Consider the following 25,362-nt stretch of genomic DNA (forward strand, 5'->3'; position numbering starts at 1 on the left):
GGTTTCCTAGCTTCAGGTGGTTCATAGTAATGCAGCAGCTTTACAGTTATTTTTTAATAACTAAGCACAAAAGCCTCTGAAATTTGAAATTTACAATGAGATACAAAGACCCTCACTGGAAATTTTTTTAATTACAATGCAAAACCCTTGTGAAATTAAAGTCTGACCTTAAGAATATGAAGAGTCTCTGCTTATCAAACAGGCTGTTATTTTAAACTAAATTCATATTCTTCAATTAGATAAAGAGTTTAAAGTATACTCTTTTTTGTTTTCGTTTTGTTTTGTTTTGTTTTTGAGATGGAGTCTCGCTCTGTCGCCCACGCTAGAGTGCAGTGGCGCGATCTCGACTCACTGCAAGCTCCGCCCCTCGGGTTCACGCCAATCTCCCGCCTCAGCCTCCCGTGTAGCCAGGACTACAGGCGCCCACCACCACGCCCGGCTAATTTTTTTTTTTTTTTTTTTTTTTTTTTGTATTTTTAGTAGAGACAGGGTTTCACCATGTTAGCCACGATGGTCTCGATCTACTGACCTCGTGATCCGCCCATTTTGGCCTTCCAAAATGCTGGGATTACAGGCGGGAGCCACCGCGCCCAGCTAAAGTATACTCTTAATAAAAAGGGCTTGGAAAACACAGTGTAAACTCTCTGTAATACCGACGTGAGAACAGAATTGAAATTTCTCATCTCCCACCACTTTGTAAATTAGGGAGAAGGTTTGCTGTATTGCCAGGCTTGGTCTGGTACTCCTGGGCTCAAGAATTTCCTGGCTTGATCTCTTGAATAGGTGGCACTACAGGCACATGATACCATGCCTAGTTAAATTTCCACAATTTCTAATATTATTTTAGTCTAATTATAGAATCAAGAATAAAAATAAATAGCTCTCTGCAAAAATACGGCATGATGACAAAATAGGTGTACAAGAAATAAAAAGAAACTATATGCTATGTGTAACAGGGTGATTCCTTGGTTCCTATAACAAGTCATCTGATGTATTCAAGATTCATTTAAACAAAGGTATGATTAGTCATACTCATATGATATACAACTCAAAGTAAAGACACTTACTCCAATAAGCCTAGACCAAAATTTGTATCTGCTCTATTGTGGGAAAGCGTTCCCAAACATCATTTTTCTGTCACTATGTAATTTCCAGCAATTTTTTTCCAGATCACAGCACTCAAAGTATTTATCAACTATTTATTTGCCAAATTAACAAAAATTAAAATTAACCCCTCCTATTTCTTTAAAATGGTTATCTCTAATAAAAGATATAATACAAACAGAAAACAATGATAGGTAGACAACAGCTAACTTTTAGAAGATAATAATATAAAATGAGATTCAGAGTGAGAAAACTGATTTCACAAGAGAGTACTCTACCTCAGATTCCAAATCAAACTCATCCTCTGTCACAGGCTGTGCAATATTATCCGGTCTACAGAGACTCCTACAGAGGAAAAAGATACAACAAAAATGAGCACGTTCATTTCTTAAAAGAAAACAAAAACCGTCAGTCTATATATGCACGTCCCTTCCAAAAAAAAAGGTAAAACAAAGTCTGAGGAAGGTCAGTTATCTGTATATTAAATAATATTTCTTGGTATAATTAAGATATGGCCTCTATTTTAGAAAACATTTCAGTTACCTATTTCTGCCTCCACCTCTCTCAGCCTATGAAATATCCAATGCAGACTCACCCTTAAGCCTGTAACAAATAGTGACCAGGCAATATAATGGCACAGCCAGACAATACTTTGTCCTTATAAATTATCTACCCTAAAGGCTAAACTGAAAATCCAGTTGATATCTGACATAACTTTTGTTACTGAACTGGAATAAACCTGATAACCTAAAACAAGGCACTGTCTCTTCCCCGTTAACTATTTCTGATTCAGACTAATCTTTGTCACTGGAAAATAGGAGTCTTGGATCTTCAGCTTTTAAGTTACTTAAAGAATGCCCACTGATTCTCTTTACCCTAGAACACTACAGGGAGCCCCCTGAAACACTGCAAATGTTTGAAAGCTGAGTGTACAAAAGTCAAAGTACAAATGTACATGTTCTTATGTTGTTATAGGGAATACTCTTCATAGAAGATTAAAACATTAAAAATTTTAACATCCAATTATTGCATTATACAGATCCTGCCTCATTCAGGTTCACAAAAACCAGCAAACTTAAGAACCTTCATAGACACTCAGATACCCAAGAAAGAGACTGCTGGAAAAGTCCATCCTGCGTACGTACGGCTCCATTCCATTCATCACTGTCTAAATATCTTCCTTCCTAGGGGCTCCCACTTCTGGATCCCTCTTCTGGAGATCCATGGCAATCTCCAATCTACATCTTCAGCCTAGGAAAGCCCAGATTCCTCAAAAGACCAGCTATAATAATTGAGAGTAGGAGCTCTCTATTCCTCTGCTTCTGGAAAGTAAGTCAGTCTCAGTCACCCACCCCAAGCATATGCGTGTTACCGACTACCCACCTGAAGCTTCATTGCTGATTTGCCAGCCAATCCTACATTTGACCTACCCTACGTGTATGTGAGAGAATTGAGAAAAGAGGCAGAAAAAAGGAGACATCCACCCTGGCTCACAGATCTATGTACTTAAGCAATCTCCAGCTCCCTAGTTCTTGAGGGGTTCTAAGCCCTCTGTAAGCTGGGATGGAAGAAGATGATACCACATTCCTATCTGCTCCAGAGACTCTTTCCTGTGGCTCAAATCCTTTTAATACTTTTCAATAAAAACCTTGAAATCTGTCAGTTCCTCCAGTTAAACAAAAAGGCAGCAACCCCTTCAGAACTCCTTGAATGTCCTCTTCTCATACGTCTTTCTTCATAATTCCCAACATCTTGTTTTCAATTCCCTTATCTTTATCAAACTTATAAGAAAGCCAAATATTCAGATTTTTCCCTAAAACCTTCATTTCTATCCAACTAAGTGTGTGTTTCTCTTCAACTTTGGCTTTCCCCTGAAAATGCCATTCTCACCCACTTTCATTGGGTTCAACAGCTCATTCCATGCTCATCCTCTTCCGCTGTGTTCACTAGACCCACTCCCACTTTCTAAAACTAAAATCACTCAATGACAGAATGATGTCAAAGAAGACTGGGTTTTGAATTAAGAAACCTGAGTGCAAATCTCACTTCTGCAATTTACGGTATCCAAATAATTTTCTCCCTTTGAGTTTCAGGTTCTCCATCTGAACAACCACTTGATCAGGATGTTAAACCAGCATTCAAGTACTAGAGGATATTTTGTTTAGTCTCTAGGATTTCTTAACATTCTGAACTTCTGTGTACCTCTGAAATTGTCTGTAGGAAAATGGGGAATATTTAGCTGCCATAAATGAAAACTATAATAGAAAATCACAAACCCTTAGAGAAGCAGTAGAGAAAGTGAAAAGAAATCAAGAAAATATTAAAATGTCATAGAAGGAAAAATAAAGAATCCAGAAAATAAGAAAAAGCTTCAACGAACTAGGCAAGGTACTCACTTAAAGAGAAAACCAAAGTGGGTAGGCAGTAAGTAGAGAAATGAATTAGAAATATCCTTTTAATATAGGCTAAATACAGTTAATATTACATGAATTATATGTAAATATTCTGCATGCACAGTCAGATAATATTTTTCTAGGACTGGCCTTGTCTTGCTAATGAAAAACTTAGGGTCCTGCGGCCACAGGTAACTGATATCTGCCTTTTAAAAAAATAAGTAATATGGTTACTACTGCCATTTCCAAAATATTTGGACAAATTTTTGGAGTAGACAGGCTTCTAAATAACACTCTAAAGAGAGTTAATATGTAACAAAATGTGACTTTCTGAATTGATCTGATGTAAATCAGTACCGTGATCCCATTGCCACATAGGTCTCTATCCATCCACACTTATGGGCAAAATAAGTGTTTAGAGAGCCAGGTAGGATGATGGTCAAATCATGGGTTGGCTACCTGTTAACTGTGGAATCACGAGCCAGTATTTCAACCTCTTTAAACCAGCGTTGCCTAATTAGTAAAAAAAAAAAAATAATAGCACAAATAGTTTGTAAAGCTGTGTGAAGATGACATGACATGATAAATGTACATGTAATGTGGTGTCTCGCACAGAGCAGAACACTAAACGGATACTAGTTTCTATTCTCTCTATTCACTTAGTTAACATATCACTTTAAAAAATCTGTGAAATCATACCTGTTTAAACATTCTTTAGCAGGAGGAAGCACTATCAAACAAAAAGCAAAATGCATTTTAAATCAACAATTGGAACCTGTAGAATATTAAAAACATAAAAGAGCACAATGGCTTGTTCCTATAATCTCAGCTACTCAGAAGGCTGAGGCAGAAGTATCACTTGAGAAGCCCAGGAGTTTGAGACCAGCTTAGGCAACACAGAAAGACTCTATCTTTATTAAAAAAAATATTTTAAAAATTTAAAAATATCCTGTAGACAGGGCTTGGTGGGTCACGTCTGTAATCCTAGCACTTTGGGAGGCCAAGGTGGGTGGATCATTTGAGGTCAGGAGTTCGAGATCAGCCTGGCCAACATGGTGAAAGCCGGTCTCTACTAAAAATACAACAATTACCAGGTGTTGTGGCGCACACCTATAATCTCAGCTACTCAGGATACTGAGACAGGAGAATCACTTGAACCCAAGAGGTGAAAGTTGAAGTGAGCCAGGATTGCACATGTCTTTCATACAAAACATCAGAAGGATTTAACCCATTATACTACAAATATTCATCATGTTCTTTGACTTGCCTGGTAATTGAACAGGTACACAATGACAATTACACTTTAGATGAATGTACACTTCAAAACTCCTCAGTGGAACTATCCCAAATTGATCTGCTTGGATATGTTTGGTGAATCCTGTTATATGGTATTCATTATTTTTCATACCCATGTGGTATAATAATGAGCCTACACTTCTTGTATTTTCTAGTTTAGCCTTCAAAAAGTTTTGTCAATCACTCATGGCAACAAGGTATAATATACAAACCCAATCAAAATATATAAAAAATTATCAAATCTGATATACTTACACAAAATAAAGCCGCTAAAACCATTAGACATGAGTAAGCTTTTCCATTTGGAAATCACTCCAATATTCATTAAAAATAAATATTTTAGGGGTCAATTAATGAATTCAACATTATTTTTGTTTCTAAAATAGTCTGGTTTGAAGGATCATGTTATTCTCTAAAGTATTTTCATTAAATTGCCATTTTATCCAAAAGTTAGCTCTCTGAGCAACAAAGCCAATGTATGCATATTCACGTTTACCCTATGTGAACAATTAATACCAACAAAACATATATTTCTGATGCCCAATAGTAACAAAGAGGGGTAATGAGTCACTGTGGGCCATCCCAATTCTAGCACTCTTTCCTGCTTCCAGCAGTTCCTGGAGCAGCCAAAATCAAATCTTCTTTTATGCAAATATTCCAAATGCATCTGAAGTGAGTTCCATCAGCTTTCTTCAGCAGAAATCCCAAAATTGCAAAACTAACACCTTTTCCCTCCTTCCTGCCTCACAATCCCCTTCCTTGAGTAAAATAATTACAACATCAGAGGTCTCCTTAGTTCTCTTTCTACATTGTTTATAAGTTCTTCCAATCACTTCTTCCCTGTGGTTTTAGCAATATGATCTGATGCCTATAATTTTTATTACTTAATCTCTTTCTCCATCCCTTTATGATGGAAACCTGCAGGAGAATTAAAGCAAGAATATTCTGTCCTTGAGCCTGTTAGATCTTGCACTGCTCTCCAATCGTTCTTCTTGCCAATTTCATTGTGGGGAAGGATATAATTTTACTACTCAGATCATGGCCAAGGACCAGCAGCATCAGCATCACCCAAGTACTTATTACAAATGCAGAATCTCAGGCCTGCTGAATCAGAATGTGCAGCTTCAATGAGCCCCCTGCGATTTATTCAGGGAAGGGAAGTTCTCTTCTATCCTGAGTGAACATGACATTAAATGTGTATTGCAAAATTACCTGTCCCAGATTTTTCTCCATCCTTTATTTCTGTGGCTATATTTGAAACAGAATCTTTCTTTTCGCTTGTAGCCTGAATGAGATTTAAAACAAAATAATCAATAAGTAAACTACATTTCATAGACCATGCAGTTAATAGTTCAAAATATAAATGAGAGTGTAATTACCTTCAAGACTGGTTGTTTCTGAGAAGACACTGAAAAACAAAAGAGATACATAGTCAATCATATGTAAATATGGTAAATTTATCCCTACGTTCATGCAGTGTTAGCATCAAGCTGTATCCTCCTTCCTGTATTAGTGCAGGCTTTGATGTCTTCTACTTTGTGTCTTGGGACAGGAACATGACAGAAATATACTGAAGAAAACTGGAATACAGGCCTTTTGTAAGTGTATATATACACTTACAATTTCAAATGTGGTATAATTTGTCATATGTCTAAAACTAAAATGAAACAGTGTCAGTATCAATGCGGATTTGCTGAGTGGTGAGGACAAATGTGATCTAAAATCAGAGGAGCAACTCATACACCTGAGAGTTAATGTCAAAGCAGGTGGTACGTGCAACCGCATGTCTTTCTTGAAAGACATCAGAAAGATTTATACCATTAGACTACATATTTATCATGCTCTTTAACTTGCCCAGTTCCTGAGAAAGTACACTTCACGTCTCTTCAGTGGAAGTGTCCTAAATTGATCAGCTTGTGTATATGTTTGGTGAATCCTAGTAGATAATATTCATTATTTCTCACACTCATGTGGTGTAATAATTTGCCTAAGTTTCTAGTATCCTCTAGTTTAGCCTTTTGAAAGTTTCTTCATCCACTTGTGACAGAAAGGAGTAATATATAAACCTCAATAAAAAGTATTATCAATTATCAATTTTGACATACTTCTACAAAATAAAACTGCTACAAGCATTAGATAATAATAAGCTTTTACATTTGGAAACAGCTCCAATATTCATTGAAAATAACCATTTTAGGAGTCAATTGATGAATTCAACATTATTTTTGTTTTGAAAATAGTCTTGTTTGGAGTATCATGCTTTTCTCTAAAGCATTATCATTAAATAGCTATTTTATCCAAAAGTTAGCTCCTTGAAAAATGAAGCCAATGTAATCATATTTAAGTTTATCTCATTTTTATAACTAATATCAACAAAACAAGTATCTCTGATGCCTAATAGTAACAAAGAGGAATAACGAGTCACTGTGGATTATCCCAATTTTAGCACTCTTTCCTGTTTGCAGTAGTTCCTGGAGCTGCCAAAATCAGATCCTCTGTTATGCAAATATTCTAAACTCTTCTGAAGTTAGTTCACTCAGGTTTCCTCAGCAGAAACTGCAAAATTAAATAAATAACTTATTTTCCCTCCTTCCTGCTTCATAATCTCTCTTTTCTGAGGAAAATAATTATTACACCAATGGTCTTGTTACTTCTCATTCTACAGTGTTTATGTGTTGGTACGATCATCTCTTCCCTCTGGTCTTAGCAATACAATCTGATGCCTATAATTTCTATTACTTCATCTCTTTCTCCTTTCCCTCTTGATGGAAACATACTGTAGATTTAAAGCAAAATTATGTTTTCCCCTTAGTCTGTTATGTCTTGAACTGCTCACCAATGATTCTTCTTGCCAGTTTCAATATAGGGAAATGTATAATCTTACTACTCAGATCATGGCCAAGGACCAGCAGCATCAGCGTCACCCAAGTACTTATTACAAATGCAGAATCTCAGGCCTGCTGAATCAGAATGTGCAGCTTCAATGAGTACCCTGCGATTTATTCAGGGAAGGGAAGTTCTCTTCTATCCTGAGTGAACATGACATTAAATGTGTATTGCAAAATTACCTGTCCCAGATTTTTCTCCATCTTTTGTTTCTGTGGCTACATTTGAAGCAGAATCTTTCTTTTCACTTGTAGCCTGAATGGGATTTGAAACAAAACAATCAATACATAAAGTATATTTCACAGACTATGCAGTTAATAGTTCAAAACATAAATGAATGTGTAATTACCTTCAAGGCCGGTTGTTTCTGGGAAGACACTGACAAGCAAAAGGGACACATAATCAATCATGTGTAAATATGATAAAGTTATCCATACATGCATGCAGTGTTAGCATCAAGCTGTATCCTCCTGCCTATATTAGTTTAGGTCTTTATGTTTTATATTTTGTGTCTTGGGACTGGAACATGACAGAAATACACTGAAGAAAACACGAATACAGGCTTCATGAAATATACACTTACAATTTCAAACGTGATATGATCTGTCATATGTCTAAAACTAAAATGAAACAGTGTCAGTATCAATGTGGATATGCTGGGGGATAAAAACAAATGTGGTCTAAAAACAGAGGAGCAACTGATACACCTGGGAATCAATGTCAAAGCAGGTGGTACACGCTCTCGCATGTCTTTAATGCAAGAGATCAGAAGGACATATACCATTATACTACAAACATTCATCATGCTCTTTAACTTGCCTGATAGCTAAGAAGGTACACAATTACAATGACACTTCAGCTGAATGTACACTTCATGTCTCCTCAGTGGAAGTGTCCTAAATTGATCAGCTTGGATATATGTTTGGTGAATTCTAGTAGATAGTATTCATTATTTCTCAGACTCATGAGGTGTAATAATTGCCTGTGTTTCTTGTGTCCTCTAGCTTAGCCTTCTAAAAGTCTTTTCATCCACTCATGGCAACAAGGTATAATATATAAACCTCAATAAAAAGTATCATCATTTATCAATATTAACATACTTCTACAAAATAAGACTGCTACAGGCATTAGATATTAATAAGCTTTTACATTGAGAAACAGCTCCAATATTCATTGACAATAACCATTTTAGGAGTCAATTAATGAATTCAACATTATTTTTGTTTCTAAAATAGTCTGAAGTATCATGTTATTCTCTAAGGAATTTTCATTAAATTGCTATTGTATCCAAAAGTTAGCTCCTTGAAGAACAAAGCCAATGTATGCATATTCATGTTTATTTCATTTGAATAATTAATATCAGCAAAATCTATGTCTCTGATTCCCAATAGTAACAAAGAGGAGTAATGAGTCACTGTGGTTTATCTGAATTCTATACCCTTCCCTTCCTCTAGTAGTTTCTGGAGCAGCCAAAATCAAATCATCCTTTACACAAATATTCTAAAATGCATTTGAAGTGAGTTCAGTTATACTTAGAGTCGTAATTTTAAAAATAATTTTCTTTGTACTCATGAAGGCTCCTAATATTCCTACATTTCCTGGATTCAGCAGTTCAGCTCTTTTGCCATCTCTTTTTCCACTTTTGCAAAAACATAGACATCAAAGAAATAATGCATAATCAGATTCCCATGTAAATAAGTTAAACAAAATCTCTAAATAACCAGAGACTTATTTTATTATTAACTAACCAAATATATATATGCACATATATATATGCACATATATATATATGTCATGATTGCCAAGATTATTGACAGTTACCCTTTTAGTACTCAAGAAATGCATTCTTTGATTCCTTGTTCCTAAAGCTAGTTTGATATGATATACCATAGAGGTATCTCTGGTCCTTTTATGAAATAACTACCTCAGTAAACACAGCTTTCCTAAAGAAAAAAAAAAAAAAACTTTTTCTAGATTAAGCATCCCAATATGCTAACTGACATGAATGAAGCGCATATCATTGATGTGCAAAACTTCTACGGAGAAGAAATGAGACCCTGTGGGTCACCCTCATCCTTCTAACTTCTGCTTTCCATTAAGTGACTTTCCACAAGTCTCCTCATCAGAAACCTCCAAATTACCTAGCTAGATGCTTTGTTTACACCTGCCCAATTTGAAATACACTCTTTTTCATTCATAAATCTAATATCCATATTGGCGGACTTCGTTCTTTGACCTCCACATTCATTTCTTCATTATTCTCACCACTGTATTGGGACATCTGTACAATCCCATACAGACACATGTGAAGATAAGGTTTTGCTTTATTAAAATGTTAAATGTGTCAGACACGTGACTAACATGTACAAATTCCTTCTTCACAAAAGCAGCCCCATGGCCTCCTCTCTCCCATAGACACTCTGTTTCACAGCTGTTCTTCACTCACATCCGTTTGAGTATCTATCGTCTCTCATTTTGTCTCTATGCTTTCACTTCATATTACGAGTTATTATCATAGGCTCACCCATCTACCTTACCTATTTTCCTCTCCAGGAGACAGTACTGAGCAGTAAATTAGAATCTTCCAGGATATGAACACTTTTATATACACAAGACTTTGTGGAGCTATTTTATGTTTAACTATGAATAAAACCACTATTTCTATGCCTTCCAGAGAAACGGGCTCTGAAATGTTATTGAACGTAACCTATTTAAAAACTTCTTTAACTACAATCACACTGTCTCTCCTCAATGCACCAATATCTTCAGAAATAACTTGTGAAGACTTGAAAACATGTCAGTAATTGACATGAAAAATGAAGCACTGACATAATTTTTTGCAGATATAAATAAGACACGTTGAGATCCTTACTAGATCTGAGAAGAGTGCCATGAGACAGGAAATAAATATGGAACAAAAATATTTTCATTTGTAATGAAAATTATTCTATTTACAGTTTTCAGAAGAGAAAAAATACACACACACACACACACACACACACATACACACATTCACACACAAAAAACAGAGCAATATGGCTTTACAGGGTGTTTTGTCTTCAAGGCCCTATTTGTCATTTGACATCCGGGAACAATCTATAAGGATCAACAAAGGGGTTCGAAATTGTGACCTGAGTAGTTTAGAGTTTAACATTCATGAAGAGGAACCGAGAGGACAAGTAACACTTTGACCATTGGCCATTTCCTCTCCTTACTGACATTCTCTGAAAAGCACACACTGGATTTTCTCAGGGTTATGACATGTCAAAAAGACATGCTTTAAGGGGGAAACAGGTGCAATCAGCACAGCCATGGGAGAGATATAGCTATGCCTGCTAGGATTTCCAATACTTCTGTTTCATTTCTAATATAGTACAAATCAATAAAAGCAACCACATGAGCATATCCATGTTGGTATGTCATCATATTTAAGTTGATATGGTATCAGCACGAAGAGAGCATAATATGCTGTAGTTACCACATGGAATATCATGAGATCATATAATAAATCAAGAAATACCTCACTGGGTCAATGTGAATAGACAGATTTTACAAAGACCAAGTTGCAGTCATTTTGTGCACTGCCTGAACTTTTCTACAAGTTTTTAATACACAAAATCAAGTTCTACATGTTATCTATGAATGTGCACATATGTGGTAAGAGGTTTTTAATGTGCATTTGGGTGATTTCTCTTTGATTTTTTTTTTAATTTAATTCAAGCTCTTGGTTACACGTCATCAATAAGTTTTATTGGTATAGAAAACTCTAAGACCATAACAGTTCAGAATCACTGTCTTAAAAGGCTATGTCTACCAGAGTCAGGAAAGCATGACTACTTACTTTCTTCATTTTTAAAACTCACAGGTACTCCACACACACTCCCAAATAAAACTGCATACAAGTTCTTTAGTTTAATTAGATCCCATTTGTCAATTTTGGCTTTTGTTGCCGTTGCTTTTGGTGTTTTAGTCACGAAGTATTTGCCCATGCCTATGTCCTGAATGGTACTGCCTAGGTTTTCTTCTAGGGTTTTTATACTTTTAGAACTTACTTTTAAGTCTTTAATTCATCTCGAGTTAATTTTTGTATTAAGTGTAAGGAAGGAGTCCAGTTTCAGTTTCCTGCATAAGGCTAGCCAGTTTTCCCAACACCATTTATTAAATAGGTAATCATTTCCCCATTGCTTTTGTCAGGTTTGTCAAAGATCAGAGGGTGTAGACGTATGGCATTATTTCTGAGGCCTCTGTTCTGTTCCATTGGTCTATATATATCTGTTTTGGTACCAGTATCATGCGATTTTCATTACTGTAGCCTTGTCGTATAGTTTGAAGTCAGGTAGCATGATGCCTCCAGCTTTGTTCTTTTTGCTTAGGATTGTCTTGGCTATATGGGTTCTTTTTTTGGTTCCATATGAAATTTAAAGTAGTTTTTTCTAATTCTGTGAAGAAAATCAATGGTAGCTTGATGGGTATAGCATTGAACCTACAAATTACTTTGGGTAGTATGGCCATTTTCAAATTACTGATTCTTCCTATCCACGAGTATGGAATGTTTTTCCATTTGTTTGTGTCCTCTTATTTCCTTGAGTGGTGGTTTGTAGTTCTCCTTGAAGAGGGTCTTCAAATCCCTTGTGAGTTGTATTCCTTGCTATTTTATTCTCTTTGTAGCAATTGTGTATGGGGGTTCACTCATGATTTAGCTCTCTATTATTGGTGTATAGGAATGCTTGTGATTTTTGCACATTGATTTTGGATCCTGAGACTATGAGGAAGTTGCTTATCAGCTGAAGGAGATTTGGGGCTGAGACAATTTGTTTTCTAAATATACAATCATATCGTCTGCAAACAGAGACAATTTGACTTCCTTTCTTCCTATTTGAATACTGTTTATTTCTTTCTCTTGCCTGATTGCTCTGGCCACAACTTCCAATACTATGATCAGAGTGAACAGGCAACCTACAGAATGGGAGAAAATGTTTGCAATCTCTCCATCTGACAAAGGCCTAATATCTAGAATCTACAAGGAACTTAAACAAATTTACAAGAAAAGAACAAACAATCTCCTCAAAAAGTGGGCAAAGGATATGAACAGACACTTCTCAAAAGAACACATTTATGCAGCCAACAAACATCTGAAAAAAAGCTCATCATCACTGATCATTAGAGAAATGCAAGTCAAAACCACAATGAGATACCATCTCATGCAGTGGAAACAACAGATGCTGGAGCGGATGTGGAGAAATAGGAATGCTTTTACAATGTTGGTGGGAGTGTCAATTAGTTCAACCATTGTGGAAGACAGTGTGGTGATTCCTCAAGGATCCAGAACCAGAATCCCATTATTGGGCACATACTCAGTGTGTGTGTGTGTGCGTGTGTATGTGTGTATACGCAGTGGTTTGTTCCTATAATCTCAGCTACTCAGAAGGCTGAGGCAGAAGTATCACTTGAGAAGCCCAGGAGTTTGAGAACAGCCTGGGCAACATAGCAAGACTCTTTATTAAAAAAAAAAAAAAATCACGCAGGCCAGGCACAGTAGTTCATGCCTGTGATCTCAGCATATTGGGAGGCCACAGCAGGTGGATCACTTGAGGTCAGAAGTTTGAGACCAGCCTGACCAAACATGGTAAAACCCCGTTTCAACAAAAATACAAAAAAAATAGCCTAGTGTGGTAGCACACGTATGTAATCCCAGCTCCTCGGGAGGCTGAGACAGGAGAATCGCTTGAACCCAGGAGGTGGAGGTTGCAGTGAGCCGAGATTGTGCCATTCCACTCCAGCCTGGGTGACAGGGTGAGACTTCATCTCAAAAGAAAAAACAAGAAATCATGAACTTTGTACATGCTTTAGACCTTGTAGGAAAAAAAGTGTAAGACTTTGATGCTTTATTACAGAGACTCTCATGATTTGTTACAAAGCAGTACTTTAGAAACATACTTGGAGGTTATACTAAAATTATTAGTTATACTATTTGTAGGTAACTAATGAATTAAGAACTCTTATTCCCTTTCTTATGTGCTTAGCATATACTTATCAAATGCGAAGAAGAATATATTATCAAAATTTGTTACAAGTGAATTGCAGTATAAAATAGTCATAATTCTAACAGAATCATATCAGACTGACAGAAAATGGCATCATTAGTAGAATCAATATAATGAGCAGACAGTGTCAAAGAACATGATTTCTGGACAAATGAACCAGGAGCAGCTAGAACAGAGTACACAGTAGTCCCCCTTATCTGCTGTATGTGTAGAAAACACATATTCAATATAATGTTCCTCTTCTCTCACACCACAACAACAATCATCAACACAGAAGATTTCTGTGACCAAATGTGTATATTTCCCCAGCAACAAGCCAACAATTCCGTGGCAGACACCAAATGGGTGCCCTCTAATTCTGACACTATCTACTTGGGGATTGTGTCAGATCCCACAGGTTGAGGGCTCAGTACCACAAGGCTATTCCCCCACAGCAGTCACAAGTCTGGGCCTCCAGAACTTCCAATCAACTTCCAGGTGGACTTCAAGTTGGGTTTCCCAGGACCCCCTCTTTGCTTTGATTAATTTACTAGAGTGGCTCAGAGAACTCATTGAAACACATTTACCAGTTTCTTATAAAGAATGTTCAAGGATACAGATAAAGAGATGCATAGTGCAAGATATGGGGGGAAAGTAACATGCTTCCATGTCCTCCCAGGGCACTCACTCTCTGGGAACATACATGTATTCTCCATACACCTCCATGTATTGGAGAGTTTCCAGGTAGCTGAATACAGCTATCCCGATGCTCTCCAAATCCAATCCTTTTGGGATTTTATGAAAGCTTCATTACATACACATGACTGATTATTGAACATTCAGCCCCTCTCACATCCCAGGAGGTGAGGGGTGGGGCTCAAAGTCCCAACCCTCTATTCACACCCTGATCTCTCTGATGATGGGCCCCACCCTGAAGCCATCTGGAAGCTGCCTGCCATGAGTCAATCATTAGCATACAAATGACATCATGTTGGAAATTCTGAGGATTTTAGGAGTTGTATGACAGAAAATGGGGTTGAAGACCAAATATATATTTCATAATATGACATTGGTGGTTTAGTCACTGACATAATCTGTTCCTAACATCCAACCAACGATATTATCATGGCTCACGGATCCAAGATAATGTGAAGCAGATGATCTTCTTTCTGACATACAGTCAAATAGAAGGTCAACAGTAGCCTAAGACTACATGGCAATGTCTACTACATTCGCCTCACTTATCACATAGCCATTTTATTATCTCACATCAGTGCAGAAAGTAGGGTGACTATAGTACATGATACTTTGTGAGATCACATTCACATAACTTTTATTACAGTATATTGTTACAATTGATCTACTTTACCATTAGCTATTATTAATCTCTTATTGTGCCTAATTTATGCATTAAATTTTATTATAGATATATATGTATTTTTAAAAATTACTGTACACATAGAGTTCAGCACTATTCATGTTTTCAGGCATTCACTAGGGGTCTTGAAATGCATCCCCCATGTGTAAGAGGAAATTACTGTACTTATTGTGTTGAAACACAACAGTTTCTCCACCTCTTCAGTTTAAACTGTTTAGGATAAAGCACTCTAATTCAAAAAATCTAGGTCTATGAAAACTGCACTCTATTCTACGGCAAAACACAGGATACAGACCAGGGTCAAGGATCCCTGCAAAGACTTTTCGGCTGCCAGTGCAGAAGAGCCTAAGAGAGATCAGTGTCCTTACTTTCACTAATCCTTTCCTAGGGAAGATTCTGGTGAGTTTGCTTAGTTCTAGCTGTTCATTCACCCTATCCCTATGTAGGGCACAAACAATGCTTAAATTCAGCTTTCATTTTACCTCCTTCAAAAAAACACACACAGAGAAAATATCACTCCCTTAAAAGCTTATCCAATCTGAGTCTTGTCTCCTCGTCAGAGAGAAGCTTATACAGAAACACTGGGTAGGTACGGCAAGTTGCCAGGGAGTACTTTCTCATATATAAAATATACATAAAGGAACCGTAAACTCACTGGAGCTACCAAGATGTGCCAACAGTTGTCCCCCTACCTAATGGGAAAAACAACAACAACAAATCTTTGTCACTTCATGTAAACAAAACTAGTAGGACTCTCTTGGCATTTTTCACAATGGAAAACCTAGTTATAAGTGAGCCATGCTATAATAATATTATATACTGTTTTCAAACCGATCACTCAAAGAAAGAAGGTCAATAAGAAACATATTTGTATGCCTATAGTATTCACTAGCTGATCTTATTTCCAATTGCAAGGTAAATAGGAAAGACTTTCTGACTCCAGTTTTATAAAGTACAGCCTCTCGAGATTGTCCCTTTCCACTGCTAGTCTATCTGGACCCACCTCACAGAGAAGGATGATCCAGTCAGTGCTGTGTAGTATGCAGCATGAAGTCATTTTCCTCAACCCTCCCATTATGTGGCAAATGTCTATATAAATTATGCTTTTTCAACATGTAAAGCATATGCCATTAAATTCTACATTAATAAGCTAAAAGCAAAAAAGCACAATGGATAGCTCAATTGAATACATTGTTATCTTGGAAATTTATGGTTTTTAATATTGAAAAAGATATCCACTATATTATCCTTAATATAAGACTATGCTGGACATATCAAAACTATGGAGACAGCAGAAATATTAGTAGTTGACAGGGGTTAGTTGGGAGGGAGGAATAAAAAAAGAGAGACAAATTTCAGGGCAGCGTAAGTATTCTAAGATGCTACAATGGCGGGTACATTTATTATACATTTGTCCAACTTTAAAGAATGTACAATACAAAGAGTGAACTTAAATATAAACTATGGACTTTGGTGATTATTACGATGCGTCAATGTAAGATTCTCAGTTGTAACAAATGTACCACTCAGGTGGGAGATATTGATAATGGGGGGAGCTATGCATATGTGGAGGGATGGCGTATATGAAAAATCTCTTTAGGTTCTTTTCAATGTTGCTGAGAATGTAAAACTGCTCTTAAAATAAAGTTATTAATTTTTTTTAAAAGATTGTCACTGAATCTTCTATTACCATATATTGTAGCAAGATGTACTCAATTTGAAATAGAATATGAATATTCTCTCCAGAATTATAGTATATAAAAATACATAAAGCAAATAACTTAACTGTATTAACAGGCAAGAAAATAACTGATAAATGATTGATTTTTTAAATTTCATAATTATAAACAAAAATTTAACAAAATGTAAAACAAAACTGAACCATCTATATAATTAAAATGAAACAAATCTTTTAATTTTAAATCAGAAATCATTACTTATTTTATCTAACCATTTTACTGAAAGGTTAATCAAATAAGAACAGATTATAATTATCTAATATTGCCATAGTAACTTCGGTATAGAAACCTGTTAAATATTCACCAAAATTCCAAAATCTAACAGCACAGAAACTTAATATTTCATATTAAGTTGCAACTGACACAAATGAAATAAGCACCATGCTATGTTATATCACCATATTATTCACTATTAAATAGAATTTTTAAGACAATAACTAAAATTAAGTTGGGGCTATAACTGCTGTGAAAAAAATAATTCATATAACAGTCATAAGACTGTCATTCTTAGAAAAGCCTGCATGCAAAATTGGCCCTTTGCTGCTGTTTGGAAATTTGCATTTTAAAGGTTTGTCACCATTTCCTAACTGAGAAAAGTAGCTCACTGTGCCTAAACTGTTTGCATAAATAATGTGGCTGACTCTGAGCAGCTGCTTTTCTTGTGGAAGTGTGGAATTCTTGTACCTGGGTGAGAGAGAATGCCTATGTAACCAGCTTCCATAAAAACCTTGGCTACTGTGTCAGTCTCTAGTCAGACTCATACTGGTAGACACCACCGCCTATGTGCTGTCAAAATTCCAGGCTACAGGAATTCGGCACATCCTGGTAACTCCACAGGAGAGGGCTCCTGGAAGCTTGTGCCTGGCTTCCCCAAGACTTGCCACATGCCCCTTTGCCCTGAGCCAGTTTTACTTTGTATTCTTTCACTGAAACAAATCAAAGCCCTGAGTAGGACTGTTTGCTGAGTCCTTCCAAGTGAATCACTAAACACAGAGGTGGTCTTGGGAAACCCCAACACTACTGCATTGTATGAAATGAGTTTTCTTTTAGGTGATGTGACATGTGACTACAATCGGAAGGCTGTTTATAAAATACCTTTCCCTAATCTGTTTTCCTTGACAGTTGCCTTTGAGATTCCTTTATTTCCACATGAATAAATCCATAAAGGAATAGAAATAATTATGCCAAAAAAAATGAAAAACAAGCAGCAATCTTATTTTAACCAGAATAAAAAAGAATATGGATGATTAAAAATATATTCCATAGTATGAAAGCTTCTAGAAGAGAAACAAAAAGATCACCGTCAATTGTCTTCAACTCAGCAAGGTTTCTTTTGTAATAATTGGGGATCAGGCCAGGTGCAATGACACGCACCCGTACTCCCAACTACTCCAACGGCTGAGGCAGGAAGATTGCTTGAGACCAAAAGTTCGAGGCTGCAGTGGAGATTGTACCTGTGAATAACCACTGCACTCCAGCCTGGGAAACAGAGGGAGACCCTGTCTCTAAAATGTATCAGTAGGCTGGGGACGGTGGCTCACACCTGTAATCCAAGCACTTTGGGAGGCTGGGGCAGGTGGATCACGAGGTCAGGAAATGGAGACCATCCTGGCTAACAGGGTGAAACCCCATCTCTACTAAAAATATAAAAATTAGCTGGGCGTGGTGGCGCACACCTATAGTCCCAGCTACTTGGGAGGCTGAGGCAGGAGAAGCACTTGAATCCAGGAGGCAGAGGTTATAGTGAGCTGAGATCATACCACTGCACTCCAGCCTGGGCAACAGAGCGAGACTCAGTCTCAAAAAAAATCTATTAGTAAAAACATACATAAAATAATTTGCATCATTCAGGTCATTGTGATAATTATAGAAATATATGTAGCCATTGGATATAGTATAATACTGTACTATTGATCATAGAGCTCATTTAATTTGTTTCTAATTTTTTTTCTTAAGTACTTACAAAACTAAAAATATCTAAAACTAAAAACCATCTGTTAAAGGCAATTCTTCACAGAACAGGTCAAAAAGTCAAAAACTGCATTTAAAATGTAGGATGAGTTATCCACTTCTCCTCCCAAACAGTGGATTTTTATTATTAAGGGTCAATAGGACTTTAATATTATCTGGGGGAATAAAGGAAGTTATGGACCAGCACAATGACTCGTGACTATAATTCCAGCACTTTGGGAGGCTGAGGCAGGAGGATCACTTGAAACCAAAAGTTTGAGACTGGCCTGGGCAACAGAGAGAGATCCTTGTCTCTAAAAAGCAAAAGATAAAAAAGTTAGCTTCGTATGGTGGCATATGCTTGTAGCAGTCTCAGTGAGTTAGGAGGCTGAGTTAGGAGGGTCACTTCAACCCAGAAGTTTGAGGCTGCAGTGAGCTATGATCACACTATTGCACTCCAGCCTGGGGAACAGCAAAAGACTCAATCTCAAAAAAAAAAAAAAAAAAAAAAAAAATCAAGAAAGTTTTATATAGATGGTTAAAGGTGTGGTAATCCAACTGACCAAATATTCCAGCTAAGTAACAGATTAGCAATATTTGAAGAAATATAATACCAGAAAAGTGTTTTACATTAAAACTATGTCAAGTTTGAAAATTTAAAAGACACCTTAAGTGTCTTAACTTGATTTGAAAATTTAAAAGACATTTAAAGTTTGAAAATTTAAAAGAAACTTAAAATCTTAAAGAACCATCATCACTTACACTGTCGTTGTGCTAAAGATATAAAGAAGTTTAGCATTAAAGATTAATAGAATACCAGATATACTTGAGAATAAGTAGCTAATTCTCTTAAAAGAAAATTATATATAGTTGTCAAAAATACCTATGTTAGAAATGTGTTCTAATAATATTTTCTTTAGGGATGAAATTCAAATGTGTTCTAATAATATTTTCTTTAGGGATGTGTTCTAATAATATTTTCTTTAGGGATGAAATTCAAAAGAAAACAGTAAAAGCTGAGCTATTAGAAGAGGTCATGAAAAGGGAATTGCACTAAAACAAAGTGTGCCAGAACACAGAGACTTGGTATATTTAGCACATCACCTTATATTTTTCTCCATGACATTAGATAAAAGATGTCAGCTTCTCCAAACTGCTCGTCTGTAAACTACTTCTGATTGAAACTCGAAACTCTCGAAATGTGGCTGTGTTATGATTCCATGTCGGAGGGAGTCTGGATGTATGTGCTTTGGACAAGCTGGGTCCAGTTACTGCTGCCAGACTTTTGTTTCAGAATGCATCCAGAAGAACTTATCAGGGATTTCAGTACAAATTAAGTATTTCCACAAGGAGCTGATAAGAAGACCACAGTTTTTCTCAGACATTACCCTTAGGTTTTGACAATTCAGTAAAAGTGTGGGCACATGTACTCAGAAGTCAAGACCATTTTCCCTGACCCTGTGCATGTAGCTTCTGCAGTTACAAAAGAGTTAGGCGGGATCTTGGTAGATTTATTCCTCCATATTTGGACACCAGATATACCAATCACATCAGTGGCCCACATTACACCTCAAAAATGGTTCTATTGAAAGGGGCACCGCCAAAGAGCTTTTAAAAGTTAAATCTAATTGACTTTTTAGTAATCTTACTTGTTAGAATTCATACTCCCTCCTTGAAGTTCTCACATTTTTTATTTTTGCAACATCACTTCCTCTGACTCCTCTCCTACTTTTCTCTAGCCACTGCTTTCTCCTTTACCAACTCTTTTTTTTCTGGGGGCGGGAGGGAATGTTAACATTCCCAGGGTTTTGTCACTGGATGCCTTCTCATTCTACATCTGCATCATGGACAGCTCATTGAGATCGCTGACTTTGCCTAATAATTATAATAACATCATTCTACGTCTGCAACTCCAACCTCAGAGTTGGAGGGAAGGGAAGTTATTCTTCCCTATTGACCAGCTGTACTTCTCCATTCACTGAACACGTCCTACTCCTTTCTCATGTGCAGTATAAAGGCTGGTACACAACCTGGAAACGTATGAATGATCCAAGAGTTCTCTCTCCCCACTAATGTTTTACATTCAGTAAATCATGTTAACTGTACCTCTTTTCTGTTTCTGCTTTATATTTCTACTGCCACCAAATAAATATGTTTATATTTCCTAGATCAAGATGGCCTCTTCACTGATGGTTTTCACAGGAAAAAAAACCCTACCAACTCTTATTGTTTTTATAAATAAAAAATTAAATAAAACAAAGAAGGCCTGGCAAGAAAAAGACCAACATTTTAAAATGAGTAAATGGAGTAAATTTACTTTATTTTACCATGAATGGGTGAATACCTTACACTAGACTGATAGTAGTTTAAGGACTGAACTACAAGGAAACTACAGCTTTAACTACTGCAAAAGCTTCTTTTCTCTAGCTTACTTTCTTGTACTCAGAATACAATATGTTTAATACATATAACATACCAAATATGTATTTTCAACAGCATGGGGATTGGCAGCACTAAATCCCATGTTGCTGAAGGGTCAACTGTAATTATTGATTCAGTTACTAACTGCAAAGAATTTATTTTACAAATTAAATAGAAGTTCTAATTATATAAAAAGTCTAATTCATTATAATGTGACTATAAAGAAAACATATAACATAATAACTTAAAAATTTTCTTATTTACACAAAAAGATTATCTAGACTATTAGGAACCATAATTAAACAATAATTTTTTTCAAACAATACTGAGAGTATAAATTACCTACAATTAACTTTTTAAATAATTATAAAATCTAGACTACTAAGAAAGTATTTTTTTAAAGCGTGCAATTTAAACAGTGATTTTTTTAAACTGCTTTTTTGTAACCAGAACATCTTTATTCTTTTTTATCCGTGGTAGTACCATCAAGAGTAATTCACTATCAGAAATCTTACCTGGATTGCTATTTATAGGAAGCTCTTCAGATGTCTTTTCTCTTTTGTATTCAGAAATTAGTCTGAAAATGCTATGTATAAAAACAAATGAAATTAATATTTTAATACTATTATCAAAAACATTTACCAAATATACTAAATTATTAGAGTATCTTAAACAATATCAGGATGTTAATTATCCTATACACTTCTCTTCTATAAGCTCTACAAACTTCTTAGTACCTTTCTAATTAAATAATAAAAACAGGTGAAGTACTCATGAAGCGAGCGCAGCAAACTATCTCACGTCAGCTTGACGTAATGGAAAGTCACCTTCCTGGCTCTTACTGGTAGGTCCTGGCTCTATAGCCAACAGGTATTTGCTCTTGTAAGTTGCTTCTCTTAGGCGCCATGTCTTCTTTTAGATTTTACTGACTTCTTTCACTAGGTTGTTATATAGGTTTAATGAAGTAGCATTTTTAACATTCACAGAGAAATAGTAAAGCAGTGGAATTTGCTCTTGAACTTTATTGCTGAAACTATTCTGAAATCCCAAATCAAACCCAATGTGTAGTTTTTCATAGGTTCTAATATTTAAATGCTTCTGTTTAAGAAAAATGTTAAGTCCTAATTTTGCTTTATTGTTCTATTATTTGTGGCTTATAATTAAGGGCATCTCAACCATTTCATAATTTTTAAATAAACTTATTTATGAATACATTATTTCATTAAAATAGGTAACATGATTGTTCACTATTATTGAGCTCATCAGTTCCAAGGGCAGAAAATTAACAGATGTCAAGATCTGGCTTGAGCTACCACTATTACTTCTCTACAGACTCTAACTGAACATCAGATGTTTGCTAGAATGATGGTTAATCGCCATCAGTGATGTTATCTCCAACTGACATGGAAGACAAAACCCTACTTTCATGTTTTTTAAGTTCCATGAAATACATGAAAATTGACATTTTCTCATTTCCAAGATACATACTAACAAAATATTTACACAACACCCCCTGTGTTACTTACCTCCATTCTCAGTTTATAGATCACCTTACACAAATATTTTTGTAGTGAAAAATCACAATTCTAATATAAGGTGCCACCCATTTTGTTTTGATTCAAACTGTTACTTAGCTAGCCAGCAAACAGTCAAGTGACCTTCCCGTGACTGCAAGATTATGAAATGCTTCACCATGCTAATTTTCTCTGTATTGTTCCAATTTTAGTATTTGTGCTGCCAAAGCAAGCACAAAGCCTTACTTTTACATATAAATGCTGATAAGTCATGGATGAGGCTTAGCTCTGTTAAATCTAACTAAGCAACTTGAGACTCAAATAATTCTGATGAATGGCTTCCTATGAGGTAGAATCTTAAAAACTTGAGATAGTGATGCAAGCAGCTTGAGAGATCTTCATTATTAAAGAAAACAGATCACTTAAGGGGCCAACCACAAGCGGATGCCTACTACTCTAAGGAAAGATGGCATAGAAGCTTCCCCTACCTGAGAAAAGCTCTTACACTGTTTATTTAAAAAGTGTCAGGGTACAGATCTGGTAGCAATAAAGAAAAAAACCATGATCTCTTTCTACAACATTATTTGAATATCTCTGACAGCTTAGAACTATCCCAACTAATATTTGCTTTAAAGAGAAAAAAAAAAGGGGGACTCAAAAATAACTCACCAAGAAGGTCTAGAAGCCCAGGCTAAAATGTGGGCTTTACATCAGGTTTTGAGTGTGGGTGAAAGTGTCAATTTGCTCAGTATGTGTGCTGATAAAGTTAGAATATCCAGCCAACAGAGCAAGGTTCTGCTGTTTTGGAAACAATGAGCATATAAGTATGTGCAAGTGAACTAAAAAAAAGTATGTGTAAGTTTGAAGCCTTTTTATGGATCAACATGAAGATTGGTGGCAAAGGTTAATCATTACCAGACTACAAGAGTTCTTTCAATGGCAAGAAAGCAGCAACAGAATCAATGAAAACAAAGCAATGATTAGAATATCCTTTCCCCTTCTCCTTCTGACTTGTAGAAACTCATTGTCTTCCTTGGACTTAAGGAACCCCATAGGTTCTTGAAAAATTCAAGGATCGGGCTATAGCAGATGGTCCCCAGTAAACAGCACAAGGTTTTTTGATAAGCTGGACATTTTGAGACCCAAATAACTAATTAGAAAAATCAAAGATGTGAAACTACTTTATCCTATGCTTGAAATAAAATGAACAACATTGGAATCCCTAAGGAGAAAAGTCCTAAAAGTTTCAATATCAAGAATCCTGCACCTACTGCTACTTATCTAGTCTTTTGCTTGATTTCTGGCTGACGAAGTTGCACAACTCTTGAAAACTTAAAAACTTGAAAATTTGTCGCTTGAAAACTACTTGAACCAAATTATGAAATCTCACCTGATATATAAGATGCAGTTGTTACAATTATTTTAAACTTCAATTTAGTGTTCACTAGCCTTTTTATGTAAAGACTTACACTTTATTATGAGTCTCAATCGCATAATCTTCTGCAGTCTTTCCATATGCATCTCGAGAAAACACATCAATATTGTGCTGCTTCAGAAGAAGAATGACTATATCTTTTTCACCAAGAGTAACAGCAAGTATGAGGGCTGATCTAAAATAACAGAGAGGTAATTAAAAACTTTAATGACATTTTAAAAGCTAAGTTTAAATACTTTATCAACTTAATATGTTGCCTGTCCATGCAGAATTAACCCAATTACATGTACTAAGAAACAAGCATCTTGGGTGCTCAAGGGTTTATCTTTGTAAATTACCACAAAGGTTAAAAGCAAGGAACAAATAGGAAGCCTCTTGTCCCACTGTGGTATGACATAAAGTTGCTAACTGAAAGTCCTTTGATGGGCAAGAAACTATGCTCAGGTCACCTATCTACAGTAGGCAAATTTAAGTGAAAAATTATTCATTTCTTCCCTAGTCTGATATTATGTATTATAATGCAAAATCAGCTAAGGGGTCAGATAAGAGCTATCTGCAGGCTTGAAACAATAATATTAATAGGAATGCTAATAGTAGTCGTAACTTCAGTTAATGATGCTGATAAGCATGTGCTAGGCATTAAACACCATATATATATATATATATATGGAGGATAATAATGTATCCTTCAAGGGTGGTTGTATAAGTAACATCATATATGTAATATATATTTTATGTATATATATATATTATATATACACAATATATATAAATTTATACATACAAAAAAATATATTTTATATATTTTATATATATATAATAAATATTGTATATTATATATTAGACATTACGTTATGTTGCTTACATTATATACTTACACATTACAATGTGTGTATATATAATATATATTATATATTATATTCACATATGTGTGTGTGTATACGTGTGTGTGTATAAAATATATATATATACACACACACACACACATATATATAAGCACATACTTATATGCTCAGCCGTTGTTTCCAAAACATCAGCACTTTGCTCTGTTAGTGGGACATTCTAACATTATGTATATATGATGTTATTTACACACAACCACCCTTGAAGGATATATTATTACCCTCCTTTTCACAGAAGAAAACATACTTGGTGATAAGTAATGTTACCAAGGTCACACATCTAGCAAGTGGGAAAGCTAGGGATTAAACCCAGTCCTGTGT

General features: G+C 35.7%; 1 protein-coding gene across 50 annotated transcripts in view; it reads right to left on the minus strand.

Annotated features, from left to right (window-relative positions):
- ANKRD36C (ankyrin repeat domain 36C) overlaps nt 1-25,362 on the minus strand; it is a 157,824-nt gene that overhangs the window by 122,604 nt on the left and 9,858 nt on the right. For 47 of the 50 annotated variants that reach the window (XM_050755272.1, XM_050755311.1, XM_050755308.1 and 44 more), the window contains exons 5-12: nt 24,174-24,314; nt 21,706-21,776; nt 8,029-8,057; nt 7,862-7,934; nt 6,173-6,201; nt 6,006-6,078; nt 4,197-4,227; nt 1,383-1,449 (exon numbers count right to left, since the gene is read on the minus strand). In XM_050755272.1, the coding sequence (XP_050611229.1) occupies nt 1,383-1,449; nt 4,197-4,227; nt 6,006-6,078; nt 6,173-6,201; nt 7,862-7,934; nt 8,029-8,057; nt 21,706-21,776; nt 24,174-24,314 (514 nt within the window). The remainder of the gene's footprint in view (nt 1-1,382; nt 1,450-4,196; nt 4,228-6,005; nt 6,079-6,172; nt 6,202-7,861; nt 7,935-8,028; nt 8,058-21,705; nt 21,777-24,173; nt 24,315-25,362) is intronic. The other 3 variants (XM_050755295.1, XM_050755278.1, XM_050755294.1) reach the window with 3 other exon arrangements.

The sequence above is a fragment of the Macaca thibetana genome, chromosome 13 (genome assembly GCF_024542745.1).
Source record: "Macaca thibetana thibetana isolate TM-01 chromosome 13, ASM2454274v1, whole genome shotgun sequence".
Taxonomy (NCBI): domain Eukaryota; kingdom Metazoa; phylum Chordata; class Mammalia; order Primates; family Cercopithecidae; genus Macaca; species Macaca thibetana.